Source organism: Henningerozyma blattae, chromosome 3 (assembly GCF_000315915.1).
Source record: "Henningerozyma blattae CBS 6284 chromosome 3, complete genome".
Taxonomy (NCBI): Eukaryota; Fungi; Ascomycota; class Saccharomycetes; order Saccharomycetales; family Saccharomycetaceae; genus Henningerozyma; species Henningerozyma blattae.
In genome coordinates, this window is record NC_020187.1 from 1,471,898 (window position 1) to 1,498,223 (window position 26,326).

General features: G+C 29.8%; 10 protein-coding genes across 10 annotated transcripts; 4 read left to right on the forward strand and 6 right to left on the reverse strand.

Annotated features, from left to right (window-relative positions):
* Positions 1-629: 629 nt before the first annotated feature.
* On the reverse strand, positions 630-2,081 carry TBLA0C06060 (uncharacterized protein; the record flags this gene model as incomplete). Its single annotated transcript, XM_004179874.1, has 1 exon — positions 630-2,081. One exon carries the CDS (start codon positions 2,079-2,081, stop codon positions 630-632), a length of 1,452 nt encoding a protein of 483 aa, XP_004179922.1.
* Positions 2,082-2,772: 691 nt separating this feature from the next.
* IRC25 (Irc25p) lies at positions 2,773-3,318 on the forward strand (the record flags this gene model as incomplete). Its single annotated transcript, XM_004179875.1, has 1 exon — positions 2,773-3,318. One exon carries the CDS (start codon positions 2,773-2,775, stop codon positions 3,316-3,318), a length of 546 nt encoding a protein of 181 aa, XP_004179923.1.
* Positions 3,319-3,591: 273 nt separating this feature from the next.
* Positions 3,592-4,335, reverse strand: SDO1 (guanine nucleotide exchange factor SDO1; the record flags this gene model as incomplete). Its single annotated transcript, XM_004179876.1, has 1 exon — positions 3,592-4,335. One exon carries the CDS (start codon positions 4,333-4,335, stop codon positions 3,592-3,594), a length of 744 nt encoding a protein of 247 aa, XP_004179924.1.
* Positions 4,336-6,828: 2,493 nt separating this feature from the next.
* On the reverse strand, positions 6,829-8,283 carry PSR2 (putative phosphatase; the record flags this gene model as incomplete). Its single annotated transcript, XM_004179877.1, has 1 exon — positions 6,829-8,283. One exon carries the CDS (start codon positions 8,281-8,283, stop codon positions 6,829-6,831), a length of 1,455 nt encoding a protein of 484 aa, XP_004179925.1.
* A 1,408-nt stretch (positions 8,284-9,691) lies between these two features.
* Positions 9,692-11,167, forward strand: POM34 (Pom34p; the record flags this gene model as incomplete). Its single annotated transcript, XM_004179878.1, has 1 exon — positions 9,692-11,167. The coding sequence occupies one exon, from the start codon at positions 9,692-9,694 to the stop codon at positions 11,165-11,167; it is 1,476 nt and encodes a 491-aa protein (XP_004179926.1).
* A 205-nt stretch (positions 11,168-11,372) lies between these two features.
* MEU1 (S-methyl-5-thioadenosine phosphorylase) lies at positions 11,373-12,335 on the reverse strand (the record flags this gene model as incomplete). The annotated part of the gene is made up of 1 exon (XM_004179879.1): positions 11,373-12,335. The coding sequence occupies one exon, from the start codon at positions 12,333-12,335 to the stop codon at positions 11,373-11,375; it is 963 nt and encodes a 320-aa protein (XP_004179927.1).
* A 364-nt stretch (positions 12,336-12,699) lies between these two features.
* On the reverse strand, positions 12,700-12,903 carry COX17 (copper metallochaperone COX17; the record flags this gene model as incomplete). Its single annotated transcript, XM_004179880.1, has 1 exon — positions 12,700-12,903. The coding sequence occupies one exon, from the start codon at positions 12,901-12,903 to the stop codon at positions 12,700-12,702; it is 204 nt and encodes a 67-aa protein (XP_004179928.1).
* Positions 12,904-13,522: 619 nt separating this feature from the next.
* CYR1 (adenylate cyclase) lies at positions 13,523-21,046 on the forward strand (the record flags this gene model as incomplete). Its single annotated transcript, XM_004179881.1, has 1 exon — positions 13,523-21,046. One exon carries the CDS (start codon positions 13,523-13,525, stop codon positions 21,044-21,046), a length of 7,524 nt encoding a protein of 2,507 aa, XP_004179929.1.
* Positions 21,047-21,277: 231 nt separating this feature from the next.
* SYS1 (Sys1p) lies at positions 21,278-21,868 on the reverse strand (the record flags this gene model as incomplete). Its single annotated transcript, XM_004179882.1, has 1 exon — positions 21,278-21,868. The coding sequence occupies one exon, from the start codon at positions 21,866-21,868 to the stop codon at positions 21,278-21,280; it is 591 nt and encodes a 196-aa protein (XP_004179930.1).
* Positions 21,869-22,681: 813 nt separating this feature from the next.
* Positions 22,682-24,955, forward strand: DRS1 (putative ATP-dependent RNA helicase; the record flags this gene model as incomplete). The annotated part of the gene is made up of 1 exon (XM_004179883.1): positions 22,682-24,955. One exon carries the CDS (start codon positions 22,682-22,684, stop codon positions 24,953-24,955), a length of 2,274 nt encoding a protein of 757 aa, XP_004179931.1.
* Positions 24,956-26,326: the final 1,371 nt, after the last annotated feature.

A 26,326-nucleotide genomic window follows, 5' to 3' on the forward strand; every position in this document is an offset into this window, starting at 1 on the left:
TTAATTTAAAGAAACAATTATAGAAATTAGTATCTATTTAAATATCAATAAGTTAAATGTTTTTTTTACAACCATTAAAATATGGGGCAAAAATATCGTTCTGTATAACAGTTACTTTTTTTTGGTAGCAAAATTCTAATTTTAATTGGGATCGTAGTGAGATATTTATTCATTATTTTTCACAAGTATCAAACAGTGTAATTGTTGTATTAATTTTAATTAATTTCCCTCCATATTTTGAGATATATAAAACAGTATTTATGCATGTTTAAATAAAAGTCTCCTATATAGCACTGAGATCTTTTATTTTAACATACAATTTACAATCTTTACCATATATCTCTACAGATTTTATTTAAAAAAAATAAAAATAAAATGGAAAGCTACATCGTTATATTTTGAGGCTCTAAAACTTTTTAATATATTTAATTTTCAAAATTATAGCTTTAGATTGCTTGATATATATTAAGCAAAATGTGATTTTTCAATATTTTTAAGGCGTATTGAAAAAAAATAAAATACTGAGATCCATGAAATAATATATTAAGATATTAAATCTATAGATCAACAGTAAAGTGACTAAGTGTGATTAATATAGTGAGAATAGAAGCTAAAAAATCATTCAAAATTTATGCTTCAATTGTATCGTTTGGAATTATCATGCTTTGCAAAATTGGTTTACCAACTCTTTCGATAACATCAGTAGCCCAAAGTACATCCATATGAGAATATTCATCAATATACCATACTTTATAATTAACATCATTTTCATAATTAATAAAATGATGAATTAGACTTTCTCCGTCTACTAATTTATCTTGTCTTGGTACAAATAATAAAATATTTGGTAAATGATTAGTCTTACCATCCTCATTCACATTTCTATTAAACCATTGCCTTTTAAATGGAAAAATGTTCTGAGAATTATTTTTAAATGAAGTTGGAGAATTACCCAACCACCATCTCATTAATTTTACAGACACATATACTGGCGAAAATATAAAATGAACATCTCTTAATTTTGGATCCCATAATCTATCATTCCAATCAAATAAATAATTGAACATAAAATAAGAGGTAAACGAAAAAAATCTAATACTCGTAAAATACATCTTAGCGAGCATCATAATAGGCAGAAATTCTCTCGTTCCGAAAACCCAATTATAGTTGATACCTAAAGACATAAAATTCATGAATAACCTATTATTAATTATATCACCTGGATATACAGCAGGTGCTAGAGCAATAAGATTGTCTACTTTATCCATAATTTGATAATTGTCTTTAAAGATTTTCTCACCATTTACAAGTCCCATAAAACATTGAGTTGTACCTTGTGAATGACATATTAAAGTTAATCTTTCCTTTTCTGTCTTTTCCAATACTGTATCAATCAATGCTCTTAAGTCATATTTAACCATCTCATTAATATCCCAATTCCATTTTGCCTTATGATCTTTAATATTTTTACTCCATTTTGGATAAAAGCCACATCTATTATTACCAAGCCAAACATCTAACCCATTATTATACAGGAAATATGCTATAGAATCTTCACAACTGGAAGCTATCGACGCACCACTTTGCATTAATCCATGGATGTATAAGATCGGATGCTTACCTGAAGGTTCTTTTTCGTTTTTCAAATGCCACAAATCAATAATAAATCCATCTTGTGTTTCCACTTCAAATTTTTCAATTTCAATATTCATATGATTTCTAAAATAATATTCTATATCAAATATCAATTCATGTCCCTTCATATCGTCATTCGTATTGTTTAGATTATCTTTAATTGAAAATTGAGGTGTCGTAGTTATTTTACGATCATATATAATATTGGATTCCTTAAAGTTCGAATCTTTATTTTCCATTAACGTTGCATTGGATATACGTGGTAAAAACTCTTTTCTTGGGTATGGATTTTGTGAGTTATTCTCAAAATTATCATAAGGTTCATTATCATCTTTTATAGCATAAAAATATTTCCTTAGACCAAGTATATACATTATTGATAAAAATGCACTTGTAATGACAAATGCAACGCAATTGGTTACATAGGATCGAACTGTGTGACGCATTATTTTATTTTTTGTTTGTGTATGACTAGTATACTGTATTTAAAGAGATGTTATACGAAAATAACAATAAATATATATAAAATGAGAATGAAAACTTATAGTGCCAGTGTTTGTTTAGTAAAATAGATTATAAATAATATTCTATTTGATCTATTCCAATATTTTGACAGATCATTTAATTATTATAAAAAGATTTTTATTTTAAAATGTAGTAAACAATATTGGACAGACCTTTATATTCTATCCAATGATCTGATATAATTGGATAAGATCTGAAATTCTCGAGGAAATTCTTGCAGGAAAAACATTTTCGTTCTAATCAAATTAATCATACACATGAGTTGGAGAAAGGTCTATAAAGAGTTTACATTATCAAATTGGTCGAGAATAGGTAATATTTGTTTTTCACAAAAAGGGTTTTTCTATTGGTATAAACGAGTAAGGCTGAAGCACCTATACGAGCTCCGAAATGACGCAAATTTCGGTAATAATTTAAGCTTTTTTTTGTGGCTAAAAAAGGTTTGTGACATTGGGTTCTTTAGGGCTTTGGAGGGTTGTAATTAGGTCTATTCTCATCAAAATCTTTTATCTATTTCAGAAACATTATAATATATACAGGCTTGAATATTAAAACACCTATCTATATCTCTTTCTCTATAAATAGTCACGATTTTAATTTTATTAAGATAAAATGTATCAAGTAGAAACAACAGTAGAGTTACCCAAAGAATTATTTCCACAAAAAACGGATATCAGAAGTTCACAATTGACCATTGAAGCTGTTCATTTCATCAATCAAGTTTTAATTCAAATCAGGTATAATGGTGAAATGAATACTACATATGAAATCAGCCCTAAGAGTATGAATACAATAAAAAATCCTACAATGGGCTTTGGAAATTCTGTGGATTATTTTCAGGATGATGCTGATGAAAGCCAGCAGTCGTTCCCTAATCATTTAGCCAATTATCAAATTACTACAAGATTAGGTAATAGTAATGACATGAAATTACCTGTTATTTGTACAGAGATAGCGGAGTTATATAGCAAGATTATATTACCCTCTAATGTAGATGAATTGGAAACCATAGATTCTCCATTGAACCGTACTTTCATGATAACGATGAGCACAAAATTATGGTACGATAATGTAGAAGAAAGTGATATTACTACAAATAGAGATTTTCAGAAATTGATCTTCGTCTTGAAAACTATTAGAGAGATGTATAAGATATAATACTATGCATTTAATATTGTACAATTTAGTAGTGTGCCATATATATTTTTATAAATTATGTAAATTATTTGAATCGAAAATAGTATATTAATTATTGTTGGTATTAGTCTATATCTGCTTAATTAGATTAATATTCGATTAAAATATCTTATTAGGAGGTTATGCATTCAGGTATTTTAAAATTCTTGATCTAATAAATAATTTATGCTGCAATGGTTTATGTACTGATTTATTTTTTCCTTTTAATTTTTTTTTTTTAATTTTATTAGTGATTCAATTTTTATCATCACTATCATCAATAACAGCCATATCCAATACTTGTAGGATAGATTTACCTTCACATAATGTAACTAAATCTCTATAACTAACTGGATCTACTAAACCAGTACACACCCATGCTGGATCTTCTGTAATATTTTTAGTCAAAAACAAATTTTCAAGCTTAGAGATATCATCTCCACTTAGCTGGCTATTATTATTTACAACCTTGATTCTCATTTTAGCCCTAACAATTGGGATAACTTGTTTATTAATTAATAATTTAATTGCTTCTAATGCTTGCAATTTTGCAGGTTTATTAACCACTGGAGAGAATTTTAATTGCATTAATGCTTTATGAATCATAGTTGGTGGATATCTTTTTTTAGAATTAGGATTTATACATTTAGCACTAATTATTGTTAGCATTTCATTATTAATTTTAGTTAGCATTAATTGTCTTTCTTTTTCAGATAATTGAATTTCACCCTTTTTCAGAATTTCCATAATTATCTCATCCATATCAGCAGTGTTAAAACATTTTAGTAAATCGTCTTTTGGTGCAGCTTGACCTTTGGATACATTCAAAAATACTTGATGAATTTGTAATACTTCATCGATATCTTTCTCAATCCCTTTACGATAGTCTTGAACTTTATTTTGATAACAAGCAATTTCAAATCTTTTTTTATTTTTTCTTAATCTAACTAAAGAAACATTAGTTAATTTGATTTGACCAGAAGGTTGGTTGATTGGCATTTTAGGTTATACTTGATAACTAAATCTTCAAAATGAAATATATGTATCAGACTTCTTAAAATTATTGGTTTATGTTTTATAATTTTATTGCGATATTTTGAAATCTATTTTTCTTTTTTTCTAAACAATGGTTAAAATTTTTTAGGAAGACCCATGAATTTAACAAAAAAATAGTTGATGACACTAAAAAATATTAAACAGAATAATGATAATTTTTATTTAATTAAAGTATTAAAAGACTAATTTAATTACAACATTATGATGCTGAGATATCATATGTTTTTACATCTTATAAGGACATAGATATTGACCAGTGGTCGAACTGTTCAAAATATTGTTGCTCATAGTTTAATTCTTAGTTAAGTAATCTGTTTGAATAATTATTACATTATTATTATAAAAAATCTCCTTGATTCTTTCGAAAGGGAATATATAATATATACAGGATATACAATGAACAGTTATAAACTTTTGAGATATTTTCGTGGTAATTTACAGTCCAAAAAATGGACAGATCCACCATCAACGAATTGATGGTCTGATATTAAAATAGAACCTATCACATCCTAATACCTTCTTAATATCACTACTTGGGTATTTTTAGTAGTAAGACCACGTATGCTTAATGCATGTTGGATTATTTATTATATTAAGTTGTTATTAGTTGTTGTATAAAGCCACAATCACGACTAAATTCATGCTTTATTAGCTGTTAACACAAACACACGACTTATGACACATAATGCCACAGCTCTGACAGATATAACTTAATAAGGATTTTCGTAGAGATATACTGTTATCCTGAAATATCATCGGAACTCAAGAAATAAACAATCATACTAATTAGTTTTAATTTTAATTATTTTCCGATTTATTTATTGAATATACAAATTTTCTTAAAAACACTTTTTTATATAATTTTAATTCTTTATTTTTTTAGAATCTGGCACTGTCTCTAAATCGGAAAGCTCATCGTTCTTGTGAGTTAGAGCAAAAGACTCTTGTAAAGAAATAATGTTTTTTTTTTACTTTCACTTTGATCTTTTATTAATTTTAAAAATTCACTCCTATGTATTTTTGTATTTTTTTATTATTAATGGAGTATCTCTCATCTGAATTAGTTGATTTTCTTTCAATATGTGATGATGATATTTCAGAACAATTTTTTTGTGATACGTTTGAAGTATTTTCGAAAGGTACTTTCTTTCTTGTATTGCTTGAAACTTTGTTTTGAACTTTATTACGATTTGCATATGATCTCTCCATATTATACGGAGTTAATAGTGTTCTTTTTGAATTATGCACATAATTTTTATTTTCAAGATGCTCTGTTAAAATATCTCGAGCTTCCCAGTTACTTCCTACAAATTGAATATTTTTATTTTTATCTTTATTTTGTTTTGAAATATAATTATCAATGGTCATGATAATATGAATAAATGCAATTTTTCAACGCAATACACAAGCAGATATTTAGAATCCTTGTAAATATATTAAGCTAATGGTGTAATTTATTTTATTTATACTGTAATTTTTTGTACTTTAATAGTATCTAATTATACTGTACATCGGTTGACTTATTAATTATTGTAATAAAACTTTGAAGTTTTTAATTTAGAAATTATTTGGTGATATCTTGATATAAATTTTTTTACAGTTTGATATATGACCTTAATTTTACAAAATTTAATTTTCTTGTCTTTTATTTTTTTTTTTACTAATTAGTGAAGAATGCTTTTACCTTTTCACCTTAAAATTGAAAAAGGAAGCCAAAAAGCGGCTAATAAAAATAAAATAAGAAATTAGGTAATTTTTTAAAATTTATAACAAACCATAAAGAAAAGAGAGCATTTTAAGGAAGATACACTGCATATTAATTTCTTATAGTACTTGTTCTTTTCTACTTCAGAAAATATTCAAAAAAATGCCAATAATTTTCTCTTGAGGATAAGTAGCCTCTAAGCAATGCTTGGGCTGTTAATCAAAAAAAAAAAAATTTAATTTTAACAAAGAAAGCTTTCCAAAAAAAAATAGTATGCTAAATTAGGAATATTTACTTCTCTGTGTATGCAAATGCTAGTATATATAATATTTTTATTTATATATATTTCTATATCTATATTATTTAAAAAGAAAGAGCAATTAGTTATTATTAAGTTGAATTTTATTAATCATTTCTAATAAATTATATTTTTGAATTTCAATATTTAGATACTGATTTTTTTTCACGAAGTTGGTGCAAATTATTTCTATCCTTTTATTTTTATTTTTATTTTTATTTATTTTTTAAAAAATAATTTTTTATTGAAAGTCTGTTATAGTAGAATAGATTATTAATTAGGCATATAGAAAGATGGAAATATTAAAAGAACATCAAGATTGAAATGGCATTACTCAATATCAATCAAATGCAAAAGAGTCGTAAAATTACAAAACAAAATTTATTGTTAAAAAGTTTGGAAATATGCAGTTTTAAAGTAAGAATTGTTTTTATCATATCGTTACATCCAAGATCTTCCCAACATCATCAACTGAAACGTGTGATAAATCTTTTAATAAAGGTAATATATCAATCAATTCATTATCATGAGTATCAGAAAACCATGATGATATTGGAATGGCATGTTGTGGATGAAAGATATAAGATGCAGGTGAGTTGTCTAAAATAATAATATCATGTAATGGCCTACCAATTTGTGATAAATTTTTTATAAAATTATTTTCATAATTATAACATGCGTCTCTAAATAATCTATGATTGATCAAGTTATGATCTTTGTCTAATAAATCCAACAAAGGGTTTGCATAACGAGACAAACTTGCAGTAAAGATTACAATTTCATACCATTTTTTCACTTCTCTTAAAAACCTATCAACGCCAGGTCTCTTAATGACATATACGTTATGTATTTGACCATCTTCAATTTCTATTGGTAAAATAAAGTCCGGATTATTAATAAATTTAAAACTAGAATGAACTAAAGTTTCATCTAAATCAAGAATCAAACATTTTTTATGCTTATCCTTTGAATCCTTTGGCGGTAATAAAGAGCTACAACCTGGTGCATGATACTGATCTGGTTGAAGTGCGGTCAAATCTAATATATAGTCACTATCACCTCCAAGACTACCTTGTAGATTATCATTTGGATTATTATTTACAATGATATTATTGTTGTTATCATTCTGAATATTATTATTATCACCTTTATTTATATTTGATTCTTCATCTACCATAGTTGAATTTTCACCTGCATGAGGAGTATGCTGTGACTTTTCTAATAATGAACTATTAATTTCGTGAGAGGTACTAACGGAACTGTTGTCTGCATTATAAAAATCTTCTTCATCATCGAGCTCTTTCTTTAAATCGTCTTGATTCACTTTAACCTCTGTGTCTGCATAATACTCATCATCAAAATCGTCATTTTTATCAATTTTAGAAGTTCTAATTTTTTTTTTCGTTTTATTGTGATGAGTTTTGTTTTTATTAGAATGTTTATCATGAGAATGCTTATGATGCTGTTTAGATTTCTTCCTAATATGGTTTTCTTCTTCCCGATCCAAATTCAAATCTTCATCATCCGCATTAGCGGTAGTTGTAGTAGTAGTTATGTTTATATTTTTCAATTGTGAAATTGTATATGGATCTAATTGCTTCTTGGCACTATTATTGTTATGACTTGCGTGACTTTCATTATTTTCGTTCAAATTAGAGGTAGAGGTGGTATTATTATTTGCGTCCTTTTTTAGCATAGAACCATCATAGTCACTGGACTTAGACTTCGAACTAGAAGCTAAGACATTCCTATTATTCGGAGTACCAATTGACACTGCTGTAGAAGTAGCTATGGATTTGCTATTTTGGATATTATTCTTGGCAACGCTCTTGGCATTGCCATTATTTCTCACAGGCTCATCATCAGGGTGAGAGCTACAGCAAAACATTATAGAGAAAAAAATATACTACTACCAAAAAAACCCAAAACAAAACAGTTACTATTTATGGATCTGTTATGCGCCAGTATCTATTGGTTCTATCTGATATTTATATATCTTGTATGTATTTTATACTCAACCACCTGCGAAGAAAAAAAATTCTATCTACACGACTAATTTGCCTAAATGTGGGGGGTATTTCATATAGTGAATAGCAAAAAAAAGAGCAGTCAATCAACGAGCTTGACCCTTGTGAAAACACTTATTATAAAGGAGGGAATGTCGAAAACTAGTTGAAAAATTGTAAAAATTAATATAGTTATATGTAGAAAAATACCCTCTCGATAGCTACTCGATCCAAAGCTTCCATTCTCATATGTTATTCGTTTCAGTTATCTAAGTTTCTTCAAGCTAGCCATCACTCTGCAAAAGTGAAATTTTATTTCATCAATCGGTTGACCATTTTTGCCTCGATACCGAGATTTCTTTTTTCAGTTTTTTTTTATTTTTTTCAGTTTTTTCAATTTTTTTAAAAAATATTTTCTATTTCGTCATTTTACCCCTTTAGGATTTTTCATTTTTTTTCATTTTTTCTGTAATTACGATTTTGAAAAATTATTATCGCTTTTGGATATATTACTTTGTAGCATCAGTAACTAATTGCATTTAGGAATTTGATATTCATAATTGGACAAGAATTTTCCTTAAGGATGGGAATGGAAATGTTAAAATGGTCTCATGCATTTTAGCTTATTGAAAATGTAAGTTGATAAAAGTTTTGTACTATTTTTTGTACTAATTTTCTTTAGCGACATACTCAGATAATTTTAAGTTTATCTGACCGTACTTTTGCTTTCGAGTTGTATGGTTTTTACAAGAAAAACATGATGCGTCTGCTTATTTAAGCCAAGGAAAAAAGACACGTAATGGGGATTGACTAGGTGAGATTAGTCATGTAGGAAATATTTTTCCGAAGTGACCATCTAACTTCGAGATTTTGTTTTTGCAGTAAGGAGACAACAAGGACATTTATAGAGAAAAAGTTTCTCTAGATGTTGCAAAGAAGGCAAGAGCATTTGTGTTTTAACGTTCAAGGAGAAAAAAACATGACTTTTAGTATGATTCTTGCTATTATTTTTGAAGTAGAGTGAAAGAAGGAAATTGATATTATATAAATAAACAAATAGGGTTCTGTATTTCTTTAAGCTAAAAAGGGTTTAGCTTGCTTAATTAAAGGCCGCTTACTAGTTGGTAGCGCCTCATCTTAGCCCGAAAATTCATTTTTTTTTTTTGAAGCGATGGCTTTTGAATAGAGGAAAAAAAATTATATCAAAAAAAGAAACAGTCATTATAGAGTAAAGAGAAATGAAGAACAAAGCAAAGCTGAATTGTAAATATTAGATAAGATCATCCAAATATGGCAGTAAATGATTTCCATAATGCAAGTGTGTTTAGTAGTAATCGCTTAAATAGCTTACGCAATGATCCATCAAACATGTCGAGTATGAATAAGCCATTCAATACTCCATCCAAACCAATTTCAAAAGATAAATTTACCTCTATTAAAGATACTTTGATTAAAGAGTCTCCTAGATATTTAAAATCTATTTCTACGGACCCTATTTTCCAAAATGATACGTCTAATTTAACTGGTAATGAAAATCCTTTCAATTCTAATAATCAAGATAATTTAGGAACTTTCAATAATATTAAATTACTCGATGACAATAGTAATAATAATAACACTATTAGTAACAACATGAATATAGCATCACCTATTGATTCTTTAAATTTCTATAATTTAAGCCACATGTCTAACAATACGTCATCGAATTATGAAGTATTACCAGAAAGAAATATTACTAGTGATAGCCAATCCCAAGATAATAATATTAATGTTGTTAATAATATCCAAAATGAATTAACTTTAGGTAGTTATGAAAATCCTATTTTGAAAAAATTATCTCATAGAACAATTAATAAAGAATTTGAATTACAAAAAATTATTGCTAGTACATTAATCTTAGCTATGTTATCAATTATTATAAAATTTATTAAATTATTTATTCATCATTCAAAATATGGGATAAAATTATATCTTTTGCCAAGTGATGCCACTTCAATCAATTTACAGTTTAATGCATTCAACACAGATATTAATATACATTTTAATTTCAGGTATGATATCAATTATGATAAGATTTACTTTTTAATTCAATGTATTTTAGTTCTTAATATTTTGATTTCTCTTTGGAAATTATCTAAAAACGTTAAATATGATGATTTAAAATTATCGAAACACCAAATGGAATTATTGGGCTTAAATGATCGTAATTCAAAAAATTATAAAAGATCCCAGCTATCAAAATATAATGATAGAAGAAAATCACAAACTAAACCACATATGATCCAATTAAATAGAAATATTCATTATTCAAATTCCAATCAACGTCAACAACATGAATTAACCTCTGTAACCACTAAGAGTGGAAATTTGAATGAAACTCCTTATTTGTTTAAATCTTTAATGACCCCAAGTAAATTGAAAGAATTTCAATCAAATAAACAAACTACATCCTCATCTGCATTTCAAAGACAACCATACTCCCATATTAATAACAATTCGAATTTCCAAAGAACAATGTTTAATAATCTAGCTTATAACAATGGCACGAATAATAATAATGCGACCATTATTAATAATAATAGTAGTAATAATCCTATGATAACAGGATCGAATTTATTTGGCAATTCAAATAATAATAATACTAATTTTAATATTCATAATTCAATATCAACACCAAACACAAATTCAAATGGTACATCAATTGCATATATCCCAAGCAGTAAATATACGTATATGATGAATACACCAACTCCAAAGAAGATATGAATTTACATTACAAATATTTTTGGATTGCATTTCATTGTAAATCACAATGGACAAAAAACAAAAAAACAAATAGAATTCAGAATGGTTAATGTATTGATAATAATATAGGCATATATATATACGTAGATATGTTTATAAAGAATTTTTAAAATTAATTGAACAATAATGAGACATAATTATGTTACGAAGTCATCATTTCGATAGATCACCAATAATCTGGGAATAAGAATCTTAATTTACTTAAAGTTTCCTTTGACATAGCTTCTGGTTTTGTTGAGATGGACATCTTAATACTACCTTTCAAGCCATCACCATTTACTAAAAATTCTGGTAATTCATTAGCCATCTTATTAATAATATTGGAAGCCAATTTATTAGCGTTTTGACCATTATTAGTTAAATTACCAATGACTTGTTCCACGGTGACTGGTTCCTCATCATCTTTCCAAGCATCATAATCTGTAGACATACAAATCATTTGATAAGGTAATTCACATTCACGAGCCAACTTAGCTTCTGGCAAGACAGACATATTAATGACATCACCCCCCAATAATCTATACATTTTAGACTCAGCTCTTGTAGAGAATTGAGGTCCTTCCATACAAACGACAGTCAAGTCTTTGTTATAATGTAATAAACAAGGTTCATCTGATTCTTCATTTGTAAGAGTACTTTTAAAATTATTATAAATATAAGAAGCAAAGCTTGAAGAGAATGGATTACCAAACATGACATGACCAACTAACCCAGTATCATTAAAATAAGAAGATTCTCTAATACCTTTAGTTCTGTCAATAATTTGTTGTGGAAGAACAAAGTCTCTTGGCTTGATGTGTTGTTGAAGAGAACCGACAGCACTAAAGGATAGCACACCTTTGCATTTTAAATGTTTCAAAGCAGCCATGTTGGCTCTGAATGGGATTCTAGTTGGAGGATATTCATGGTTAAGACCATGTCTTGCAATAAATGCAACATGCAAATGTGATGAGGAGTTACCTTTGAATTTGGAAATTGTTATAGAAGATGAAGTGGTCCCCCATGGAGTTTCCATAGGTGGCAATACAGCAATAGGTTCTAAACAATCCAAATGATATAAACCGGTACCACCAATGATACCTAGATCTAATGAGCCGTTGAAAACGGATGGCAAGCTTCTAACAGTCATATTTGCGTTGCTGTGTCGGTTAATTTATGTGTAATATGATCTCATCTCATCTCAGTTCATCGACATATATATATATACATGTGCAAATGAAAAAAAAGAAAAACTAAACAAAAAAAAATTATAACATTTTGGAAAATAATCTCCGGATCGATTACTTAAACAGGTAAAATATTCCGCTTATGATAATGTAAAATTAATAATCATCTACTTATTTATTTAACAGGGATATACAGGATAAAATAGAATAGATAAAAATAATACATATTGAGGTGATTTAAACAGGAAGAAAGTGGTTAAGAGGTAAATTAGATGTAAGAATATATGAAATTATAACAGAAGAGAAAGGGAGGCGGGCGAAGGTTAATTATATCTCGAAGCCGTACCCTTTCATACATTCTTTGTACTTATTAATAAATTCTGTACACTTGGTAGACTCTTGACCATTAAACAAGATACATTGATCACGCTCTTCTTTCTGTTCCGTGCAGACACAACATGGCTTAGGTTTTTCTTCAGAGGCAGAATTTTCTTGTTTAGAAATATCACTTGATTGTAAGGTTTCAGACATAGTTTAGTAATTAATCAATGTTGTGTATTTGAGATTGTCTTTATATAGTTAAAAAGAAAAGTATCCAACGTATAAAAGGCAAAAAAATATGAAGAATTAAATAACATATATATATATATATGAATGGTATAAATATGCAAGTGCCTCTTGCATCCCGATTAATTAATGATCCGGGGTGGCGTGACCGTAAAAATAAATATTCTGTAGCACGTGATTTTTATTTTTATTATTAATAATTATAATTTTTTATTTTAAGATTTTCGGAGTACCTGGAAAGCTTCTGTGGAGTCAGCAGACAAACATTCTTTCAGAAACTTGGGGGGCTCTTTGGAGGGATTTATAGTGAGAAATTGACAAATTAAAGTAAATTGAATATGAAACATGGGCTAATTGTTTGGTTGGTCTCCCAATTTTCCTTAATTGCGCTAGGGGTTACCATTTTCCGCTAAATTTCCCATCAGGCCAAATCTGGCAAGAGATATTTTAGAGATTGGCTTTTGATCGTATAGATATATGATTGATATCAACAGTCGATGTTATTGCCTTTTTAATGATAAGAATGACAGTTTATAGCTATTATAGATTGGTAAAGATATAAAATTGGTACAAAAATTATACAATGGTGGGCTCTATCGATCCCCGTAAACCAAAGGACATGAATTATAGACAAGAATCTACAAGTCATTTAAATACTCCATCACCAGCATCATTCATAACAGCTAATTTAGATACTGATGATTCATCAAATTCTAATGTTAACATTGAAGACTCCTCAGTGAGTGCAGTAGCAGGCCCCACAATCACTCATCTATCGACATTGGCGACTGACTCCACAGATTATTCTGGAGTGTTTGATTCTCCAGAGATATATCTACAACCCACGAAAAATGTTACTGAGGATCATACAAAGCGAATCACAGTGCCACGAGTTCATGAACAATTAGTCAGGCAACGTGCTTGCTCGTTAGGATCAAAGGTTGCCAATATAGATATTTCTAAAGATGTAGATGCATGGAAAAAAATCGCTTCTGATAGGATCGCTTCTGATAGGATCGATTCCCCGTCCGAATTTGTTACGAATCATTTATCGGCCTCATCATATACGATAAGTCAACCTCATCATTCTTGTTCTAATCCGCATTTGAATTTCCAAGACGCTTCGGATATTACTTCACATTGTCTCCCTAAAAGATTAAATGATAGACGAGATCAAGGGGAAACTCCAGACAAGACTTCTCCAGCCGTGCCTGAAAATAAAACTAATTCACATAGGAATTTACACTCTCCTTTACATTCTCCATCACATTCTACAAGAAACTCCATAGATCAACAACAACAACAACAACAACAACATCATCATCATCAGTATTCACGTGCATCTAAAGATACCAATGTAACTCATCAATCAGAGTCACATACTACTTCTTTATTATCAAGACATAAAATAGTACCTCCTTCAAAACTATTAACCTCGATGCAGCCACCAAAAGTAATCCAACAGAAATCAAGTAACACAATGCAAACTTCAACGTCTTATAAATCAGACTCTGCTTCATCAAGATCAAATAGACATAGTTCATTATCTTCAACGAATTCAACTGGTGGCAGTACAAGTCATAAAATCCATGAAGTGCTGGAAAAGAAAATTGATTCATCTACAACGTTAAATTCTGCAGGAAAAATACTCGAATCTCCTTTCTCATTGGTGAAGAAACTAGGCACTTCTGTAATGCATCCTCCTTCAAGCCCCCATCACCAACATTCTTCAGAACCTCAACATCTCTCGGAATCTCAACCTTACTACCATCATCATCATCATCACCATTCTCACGATGATTCAACCAAATTTCTTACAGCTACAGCTCATCATGAGACTAGTTTTACAAGTATGAGTAATATATCTCCAAAAACTTCCTTAGAGCGGGAAGAAACAGTATCCAGATCTTCTTTACATAGAGAGGAAGTTTCACCAAGATCTTCTCTACACAAAGATTCAAGAAGGTCCTCTCTTCACAAGGAAAAAGTGAATTCACGAAAATCTTCTCTACATAAGGAAAAAACAGAGTCACGAAGATCTTCCATGCATAAAGACAAAACATCAACACCAAAATCCTCCTTACACGAAGCAGTATCATCGCCTTCCTCACATAGTAAAGATCTACCTCACACTAATAAGGATGAAATCCTACAATCAAAACCTCATCGAAGTATTTCTAGAGAAACTACGATCTCTCCAAGTAATTCTTTTACAGACAATCGAGAATCAACCATCGTTACCTCATCGACTCATCAGGGTAATACAATTGATACGCGCAGGAGTTCACTCGATACCCGTAGAAACTCAATCAATATTCATCGAAATTCAATCGACTCTACATTATTAGATGCAAAAACCCCATCACCTAAATCGAGAAGACCTTCATATGTCTCTGAAAATTCTATAAATACTAATCCATCAATCCATTACTGTGTGGAGGAAACAAATTATCCAAATGATTCTACTAATGAATATATTCTTACACCTTCCAACTACCCAATATTGGATACATTAACTTGCAGTACACCAGAAGGACATTCTTTAATTTCTTCACCTACCTCTGTCAAAAAAATATCTTCTGATACCTCTTATTTTAGTTCGGTACCAAGTGACAGTTTAGAAATTAAAGAACATTCTCATTTGAATCAAGTATCAGAGGAAACTAGCATAAACAGAGGTGCTACATCTAATATAGAACACTTAACTGATCAAAATTCTCATGATACCAATATGCACAATAATGACATTGGATCTGAGAGTTCCCAGGATGACAAAGACCCTATTTTAACTTCAAATAATGTAACTAAATCAACTCATGGCTTACATGGAATGAGAAGACGATCTTACGAAAGGAAAAGAGATTCCTTTAAAACATTAGCTGAAGAGCCTCCAATATCTAATTTACAACATAACCGTAAAGTAAGTTTTTCACTTTCAAATACCGATGAGGAAAATTCTTTACAACAAGCACATAAGAATTATGCCAAAAATCATTTGCTTGAAACCACTATGGATAAACCTGATTCATATAATAATACCGATCGTAATGTTCAAATAATAGAACCTAGTAAACAAGAAAGTTCTAAGTATTCTCATGGACACAAAACTTCTGATCATGATAGACATGCTAATCCTCATTTTAGAAAAACACAGTCAATAACTAATGCAAAATCACTAGTAGAATATGAGAAGAAGAAAGTAGACCAATTTTTAGCCCATTCTCATAGAACTTCTTCAAACGAATCAAAAGATCATGAACTCCTAACAGATAAGAGACGTCATAGTCTGGCTCCTATATTTAATAACACTATATCAGATGCAATCCAAAAGACAACTTCATTTGTAATTAATAATCCAGTTCACGCTAGGCTATCAGACCATCAGTCAACAATGAATAATGGATTGTTTCATCATGAAAATTCATCTAAGAATTACCATGATAAATCTTCAGAAGATGATAGCTTAATTCATTTTAGATTTAATATTTCTAGACATGATTCTGACAGTTCTTACGCCACTGCAAATAATGATTCAGAAAGTTTTGTAGATAGTATCGATACCACTAGTTCTCAGGATCAGCATAATGCCAATTTTAAAGGTCTAGTTAACATATTGCCAAAATCAAGAATCAAAAGTATAGTCAATAGAGAAACTTCTACTTCTAGATTACCTGATATAGAAAATGCCTCACACTTATCAACACACTCTTCCAGAGTTAAAACAGATTCAATCCATTCTAGCTTTTCTGGAAATTCATCTGAAATGAACGATAAATTTTATGAATCACAACAAAATTTGTTTTCAGGCCACTATACAAATTTTACTCCTGAAAATAAAAAGTTAATTGAAAATGGTAAACTTCCTAAAGATGATAGCTTATCTCCGAATGCATCTCCCGTATTAGGCCCCACTAACCAAAAGTATTTTGACTCTGATCTAATGCTAGAAGAACTTTCTGACGATGAATTTTTCAGTCAAGATGAAGATGATTCTCAAATTGATCAAAAAACAGATAATGCTGAATTTGCATATGAAAACTATTTTAGAGATGTGAGTGATGTCGATCCCAAAAAACGTTATGCTATACGTATATTCAAGTCAGAACAGGTATATACTACCATATCATGTTATCCTACCATAACTGTTCAAGACATGATACCTATCATAAAGTCAAAATTTAGATTAGAATCTGACGAGAAATTTCAATTATCCTTAAGAGTAGCTAAAATATCAAAGATATTAAAACCAACTGCTAAACCCATTTTAATTGAAAGAAAACTTTTATTGTTAAATGGTTTCCGAAAGACCGATCCTCTGAACATTTTGGGTATGGAGGATATGAGCTTTGTTTTCAGATTTGAGTTTCATCCTGCTTTATTATCTTATCGTATTTCTGAAAAAGAGCGTAGAATGTTAAGAAGCGATTTTACACAAGTAAATTTAAGAACTTTAAATTTAATTACTCCTCCAATTATCTTTTTCGAGCATTGCCCAGAGATTGAAACAATTGATGTATCTAATAACCCAAACATATTGTTACCGTCAAGCTTTGTTAAAGCTGCTATTAAATTATCTAGTTTACGAATGGTTAATATCAGAGCTTCCCATTTCCCTCCAAATATTACTGAAGCAAGAAAATTGGTATCTTTAGAATTACAAAGAAATTTCATAAAAACTGTTCCTGAATCAATTAAAAATTTTACAACATTGACAATTCTTAATTTACAATGTAATAAATTAGAGAATTTACCAGATACATTCTCTTCTTTACAGACGTTACAGTTACTAGATCTTTCTTCTAACAGATTCATTGATTACCCATCCGTTATCAATGATTGTAGAAACCTTTTGCAATTAGATTTATCGTATAATAAAATTCATTCTATCCCACAATCTATTAATCAATTAACTAAGCTAGTGAAGCTAAATTTAAGAAATAACAAGATTCATGAAGTGGGTGATTTATCTAAATTAAACAATCTTCGTACAATAAATTTACGTAATAATAGAATTGTTAATGTTGAATCAAATGCCCCACATGTTCAAAATATTGTTCTTATTGGTAATAGAATCTCCTTTTTTAAAGATACTTTACCCAATTTAAAGAGCTTGGAACTACAAGAAAACCCTATTACATCAATAGCATATAAAGATTATTATACTAATAATATGACTAGTTTATCTCTAGCAAAGGCAAAATTGGCTAGTGTTCCTGGCGAGTTATTTACAAAACTAACTAACTTAGAAAAGTTGGATTTAAGTGATAATAATTTGAATAGACTACCTCAAGAAATATCATCCTTAACTCGCTTAGTGTACTTGTCTGCATCTCGCAATAAATTGGATGGCTTACCGGTGGGTTTTTCAAATCTTACAAGCCTAAAATCCTTAGATTTACATTCTAACAACATTAGAAATTTTGTATTAGGAATTGAGCAAATTGAATTGAATTATATTAACATTTCATCAAATGCTTTTGGAGATTTGGTTCTAGAGAACCCTTTCTTTCAAGAAACATGTGGTAAACGTACAAAACTAAGCGAGTCTTTAATGTTTTTCATTGCTGCTGATAACCAGTTTGATGACAGGGTTTGGGACATGATTAACACCTTTACAAATTTGAAAGTATTAAACTTATCATACAACAATTTTACAGATATATCATATTTAAGGTTAGAAAATTTGACCGATTTCTATTTCAGTGGAAATTCAACTACAAACATTCCAGGTGAAATTGTTCTCAAATGGAAATCATTAAAAACGTTGATGTTAAACGGGAACTTATTAACATCTTTACCATCTGAAGTATCAGAATTATCTGAACTAAACGTTATTGATATTGGCTCAAACAAATTAAAATATAACATCTCTAATTTTAGATATGATTGGAATTGGAGACATAATAAACAATTGAAATACTTGAACTTCTCTGGTAATACAAAATTTGAAATTAAATCTTGGAAGAATCCTGAAACACATAAAGATTTATCGGATTTAACGTGTTTACCAAAACTAAGAATTCTGGGTTTAATGGATACTACTTTAAATACAAACAAAGTTCCTGATGATAGCTCAAATTTCCGTGTGAGAACTACCGCCTCAAGAATAAACGAGCTAGGTTATGGGGTTGCAGATACACTGGGCCATAATAATTCAGTTTGCACTAGAGATGTAATTTTTTCTAGATTTAGGGGTAAAGATAATGAAATTTTAATTTGTATGCATGACAGCAAGGGTCAAGGAAACGCCACAGAGAATAATGTATCAAGTATTGTAAAGAATATATATGACAAGATTTTGATTCATGAGTTAGAAAAATGTAAAGATGATGATGATGGAATACAAAAAGCACTAAGGCTCAGCTTCTTACTCCTAAATAAACAAATTAATGTGATGTTAAATTCTGTTGATCAGGGTGATAAAGTTGAGAACTTAACATCTGTTGATGTTCTTAGTGGGGCATGCTCTACCGTTATTTATATAAAAGGCGAACGAATGTTTACAGCAAATATTGGTGATTGTATGGCAATTCTATCGAAAAATAACGGGGAATATAAACAACTTACAACATTGCATGTTCCTTATAAAAGAGATGAGTACGAGAGAATTCGTATTTCTGGTGGTTATGTAAAAGATAATAGATTGGACGCAAGCGTTGATGTGTCGAGAGCAGTAGGATTTTTTGATTTACTCCCTCATATACATGCATCACCAGACATATCCGTTCACAAAATATCTTCTGTTGATGATATGGTGATAATCGCAACAAAGCAATTGTGGGATTATGTTGATTATCAAACTGTCTGTGATATAGCAAGGGAAAAAAACGGAAATCCTCTAGTAGCTGCTGAAGAAATGAAAGATCTTGCGATAGCATATGGCTGTTCTGAAAATTTAACTATTATGTGTTTGAATTTAAAAAAAGATGTAGAACGTTGCTTTAAACATGAAGGAAGAAGTTCTGTAAATATAAGGAAGACAATTGTCGAAGATGCAGCTTTGCGTCGTTTACAGCCTGAAATTTCACCACCAACAGGAGATGTTGCCGTAATTTTTACAGATATTAAGAGTTCTACCTTTTTATGGGAGCTATTTCCTAATGCCATGAGAACAGCAATAAAAACTCACAACGATATTATGCGCAGACAACTACGAATTTACGGAGGTTATGAAGTAAAAACTGAAGGTGATGCTTTTATGGTAACATTCCCAACTTTATTAAGTGGCTTTATTTGGTGTTTATCTGTTCAGCTAAAGCTTTTGGATGCACAATGGCCTGACGAGATCACATCTATTAATAATGGTAGAATGATTATTGACAAGAATGGCGTTAAGATTTATGAGGGGCTATCTGTTAGAATGGGGATACATTGGGGTAGACCAGTTCCTGAGTTGGATTTAGTAACTCAAAGGACGGATTATCTAGGCCCAGTTGTTAACAAAGCAGCAAGAGTTTCGGGAGTTGCAGATGGTGGACAAATTACCCTAAGTAGCGATTTCGTTTCTGAGTTTAACAAGATTCTCGAAAGGCATCTTAAAGTTGTAATTAAGGGATTCGAAATTTCAAAAGAGCATGATACTATTGATAACAGCTTAAAGGAGGAGAAAGAAATTGAAATTCTTGAAAATATAGGTTGGTCTTTCTTTGATTATGGTGAAAAACAATTAAAAGGGCTGGAAAACAAAGAATTCATTACTATTGCATACCCTCGTAAACTAGCAACCAGACATGAATATGATATGGCTGCTGAGAAAAATGAAAAAATTGATATGACTTTGTTGGTAAGATTGCATGTTTTAGCAAATAAATTAGAGTCTATTATATCTGCCGTAAGTGGTGGCATGATTGACATTCAAGAAAGGGTAAATAAGACAGGGCCTAGTGAATTTGATCAACGAATCCAGTCAGCTATTCTTAATACTGTCGGTGAACAAGATATCACATCATTTTTTGATCGTGTAGTGACTCGAATTGAGGCAAGCACTGTATTATTACAATTAAGACAATATAACTCCAAGGGACTTGAGATATGTTCTACAAATAGTTTGTCTTGTCCCATTGAAACCAAAATATTTGATATAGTAGACAAGCTTTTAGAAAACTAATATGAAACTAATTAACTGTTAATTTATTATATTTCTATTATACTTTTTTCCTTGTATTTTTTTTTTCTTTTTACATGTAAGGATTGTTTCTTAGGCAAATAATTTAGTATACCCATATTTAATAATAGTAATATTACAATGTTACTAAATAATTCTATATTTATTTACTTTATATGCTGATTTATATCTTTCGATATAGTAATTATCTCTTACAGTTAACCATTAGATTGTTTATTTTTGACTCTCTAAATCCCTTAACTCAAACTGAGGAGAATTTGAAGAGTTACGCTCTGTAGTGTTTGGTATGCTCATCGTCGGATCTACCAAGCCATCGAAAAATGTGTCCCTTAATTCTTTCCATCTTGAGGTCCAAGTCCCTAAAAATATTAATATTAAAGATGAAATAAATTGAACGACAAACCATGAAAATGATGGAAATTTATATGTATAGGTCCAAACCAGAATTAAATTAATTGCATGAACCGTTAGAGCAAAATCCCACGCTAATTTACTTCTACCAACAATAACAGTCAGGAAGAAGACGCATATCAGTGAGTCTAATAGCCATAAAATAGATATAGATATACCCTGAGAATTTGTGAAATCAACTGGCTCCCATGAGCAAATCCATTTTTTAATATCTGGTGTGAATCCCATTAATTTTGCCCATATTGAAAACAATATTGAAGCTGTTATATAATAAAACATTTGTAATATTATGATTTGCAAGGCAATTTTCCTTGGTGATAGGGAATCTTGCTTAAATATTTCAGAGGGCCGTAATCCACGAAGCCCATGTAGCATTCTTCTTGATAAGAGCATATTGTTTATCGGTGCTTTGAATATAAATAATTGCTCTAACCTTGCCAAATATTTTCTTAATTATTGTGCATTTGTGTCCTCTGTATGGACAATAATAAAAGTGAGTGGTCTATAAAATGCTTAATTATCTGCTTAACAAAAATAGATTATTATAGCACTGATCTCTTGTTATTTTAACTGTTTGTCTTATTTTTATTATTTGTTCCTCATTACATTCCGAGTTTGGAATTAACAAATTGTAATCACGTGATATAAATTTATAAAATTGTGATGTGTAAATTTGCTAATTCTAAGACATATTTTATTTATTATGCTAACTCTATTTAATAAGAGCGGATAATAAGGTAATTATTGGATTGCAGCATTGTAGCTTTTTTGCTACATTCTTATATAATTTGTGTACCAAGAGGAGAGTAATGTAATATAGAATTGATTGATCATTATAAATATGAATTTTATAATTTAACTAGTAATAAATTAGACTTTACTAATCTCTTATTTGACCTTTCGCTATCTATTGTAACTTACAAAATTCTTGGCTATCCCTAGTTCGAATTTCATATGTTGTGAATATTTAGATATTTTAGATCTTTTTTGAAATTTTTTGCTACTTCCCGTTTTGGATCGTTAGAAAATTTTTGAATAACGAAAAAAATCGATGAGATGTGATGACTTCTAAAATGGAATTAACTCTAAGTTACATCGCATACGCTTACCAAACTTCACTAAAAAAAACTAGACAGATTCTCTTCAAGTTAGACAAAAATAAGATCTAATTTAATGATCAAGAAAAACATAAATAACAAGGAAAATATGGTTGTCAGCAGGAAAAAGAAGTTTGTTAACCTAGATTTCGTACCAACAATTAGTGATAGTGAAGATGATATCCCAGATCTAGATGAATCTGACAATGAAATTAATCAGGGAAACTCAGCACCAGTGAAAAATTCTTCAAAGAGTACTAAACAAAAGAAAAGCAAGACTAAAAATAGCCAAGAATTGGATGAAGATGTTCATGAAGATATGAATGGTGACTTTCATTTCAATACTGATGGTGACGAATTAACGACAAAATTCGATGGCTGGGAATTTTTAGGTGATAAGAAAGAAGATCAAGCTAAAAGAGATGTTGATTTAGATGGAATTATCAGAAGAAAAGGTGGTTTAATTAAGAAAGCTCATGTCGAAACTTCTGATGAAGAACAAGAGGACGAGGAAGATGAAGATGAAAAGGAAGAAGAAGAAGAAGAAGAAGAAGCGCAAGATAAGGGAGATGACGATGAATTAGCTATGGATGGTTTTGGTATGGGTAATGCTAAGACGACTAATGAAGCTGCTGATGAAGAGGATTCAGAGAGTGAAGATATGTCAGCCGATGAAGAAGAAAATGATGGCACTTCAGAATTAAATATCCCAGGAGGTGATGAGAAAGAGGAAGAAGAAGATGATAGTGAAGAAGCAAAGGCTAACTTTTATGCTCCAGAAAATGAAGGTGATGAGGCAAAGAAACAAGTGCACAATACCTTTAATACCTTATCTTTATCACGTCCTGTTTTGAAAGGTTTGGCTGCACTTGGATATTCAAAACCATCTCCAATTCAAAGTGCCGCAATTCCAATTGCTTTATTAGGTAAAGATATTATTGCAGGTGCCGTGACTGGTTCTGGTAAGACTGCGGCATTTATGATTCCAATTATCGAACGTTTGTTATATAAGCCCGCTAAAGTGACTTCAACAAGGGTTATTGTTTTAACTCCAACTCGTGAATTGGCTATTCAAGTCAGCGACGTGGGTAAGAAAGTCGGTAAATTTGTTAATGGTGTTACTTTTGGTTTAGCGGTTGGTGGTCTGAATTTGAGACAACAAGAACAACAATTAAAATCTAGACCAGATATTGTCGTTGCTACTCCAGGTAGATTTATTGATCATATCAGAAATTCAGCTAGTTTTAATGTTGATTCTGTTGAAATTTTAGTCATTGATGAAGCTGATAGAATGTTAGAAGATGGGTTTCAAGATGAATTAAATGAAATTATGTCCTTGTTACCAAGTAAAAGACAAACTTTACTATTTTCTGCAACTATGAACTCAAAGATTAAACAATTAATTTCTTTGTCTTTAAAGAAACCTGTTAGAATTATGATTGATCCTCCAAAACAAGCTGCTGCCAAATTGGTTCAAGAATTCGTTCGTATCCGTAAGAGAGACAATTTAAAGCCAGCTTTATTATATACTCTAATTAGAAAACTAGACGGTGCAGGCCAAAAAAGAATTGTGGTATTTGTTGCAAGAAAGGAAACAGCCCACAAATTAAGAATTATATTAGGGTTATTGGGTCAAAGTGTGGGAGAATTACATGGTTCTTTAACCCAAGAACAGCGTTTAGATTCTGTTAACAAATTCAAGTCTTTAGAGGTACCGGTATTACTTTGTACAGATTTAGCTTCCAGAGGTTTAGATATCCCTAAAATTGAAGTTGTTATCAATTATGATATGCCAAAAAGTTATGAGATCTATTTACATAGAGTTGGTCGTACAGCAAGAGCTGGAAGAGAAGGTCGTTCCGTCACCTTTGTTGGTGAAGCTTCACAAGATAGAGTCATCGTAAGAAGTGCCATACGAAGTGTGGAAGAAAACATCGGAAGAGGTAAAGCATTAGGTAGAAATGTCGATTGGAATCAAGTTGAGGAGACAAATAAATTAATTGAAAAGATGGATACTACTATTGATGAAATTTTAGATGAGGAAAAACAAGAAAAAGAAATTATTAGAGCAGAAATGGAATTGAAGAAAAGTGAAAATTTATTGAAGCATAAGTCTGAAATTCAATCAAGACCCAAAAGAACATGGTTTCAAACTGAGACTGAAAAGAAAAATGCAAAAATCTTTGATGCTTTATCTAAAAATAAGAAAACTACGAATAGCAAGAAGAGGAAGAGACAAGAAGCAATGGAAGATTCTTCATCTTCACGTTCATATAAGAAAACTAAAAATGACCGTGCACAAGATCAAGAAAGAACATTCAAAAAGCAAAAGGCCCCAAAAAATGACAAAAAGAAAGTCAAATATATGAAAGGTAGAAACTAAGTGATTAGTTAGCTGAACCTATATCCTTTAATTTGCATTTTCCCAAAAAATATATCGATCAATTTATTTCTTTCAAGCGATTATTTTATATAGATAAAACATTAATTAAATCATTTTAACCCTAACAAAATTTATTTTGTGTATAGTACTTTAATATTAATTTCAAATTTACCTGATATATTTTATATGTGAAAAAATTATTGATCCAAAGAACTTTTTTTTCTAGAGTAAGAAGAGTCATTGATTTATTTCTCAAATTACTATTATAATAGGAATAACAGAAATTATATACATAATTTTTTGGTTTATACCTTATGGGCAATTAAAGGATAATTGAATAAGTTATATACCCTGACCTTAATAACATTCTATGCATCTATTAATTTGGTTGTTTGCTAGAATATATTATAACAAAATAACAAAATAACAGTGGAAGTAATCATATGTCTACAGAGACAATTCTGCAGTTTACCATTTTATCAAGTAAGTTTAATATAGAATATGTTATCTTAGATAGTACTAATAACCTGTGTTTATCTTAGGATAAAGTTTACTGAAACATCCAAAAATCATAGAAAACAAATATAATACTTAATTTAGGGTCCTTATTTTCTAGGAATTTTTACAATAATAATAAAATATTTTATGTTGAAAGAAATATCTAAATCGTTGGCTCGAAAAATAATAGAGATAATCAAAACCAATGTATGAACTACAAGCCAGTAAAAAATATTCTAAGTATATTAATAGATTTTCAAACAGGATAGTTTAAATTTTGTTCCATATACTTTATTCTAATGTTAATACAAATAACATATATATAAAGTTTAGGTATAGGTATAAATATTTTTATCAATTAGTATATTAGCCGTAGGTGCCCAATTAGAAAAAACATTTAAGGCCTACTACTATAAAATAACGTACGGAAAATCTTCACTATAAATTCTGATTTCTAAAACGACGCGAATTGGCCATAAAAAAATGATTCGAATCTTGAAATATTTTAGGAATTAATAACAATCGGAGTTACCATTTTCGGACATATATTTTTTAAGAAAGCTTATTTTTTTATTCTTCATTTCTAAATAATTTATAGGTAAAAATAGGCAAAGTTTGAAAAAAATAGACATTTTTTCAAACTAACTACAAATATTATATATAACTCTTATATAAGAATGATTATAAGTAAAGTTTGTACCAGCCTGAATCTAGCTAGACCTATTTATAGGCCTTTGTTGTGTGACGATAACAATAAGAATTAAAATAAAATATCACACAATATACATATATGTCATCTCTGTTACTTCAAGATATTCACTCTTTTGAGAGTGCCAGTCTCTAAAGTATCCCAGCTTAACGTAACCTATTCTA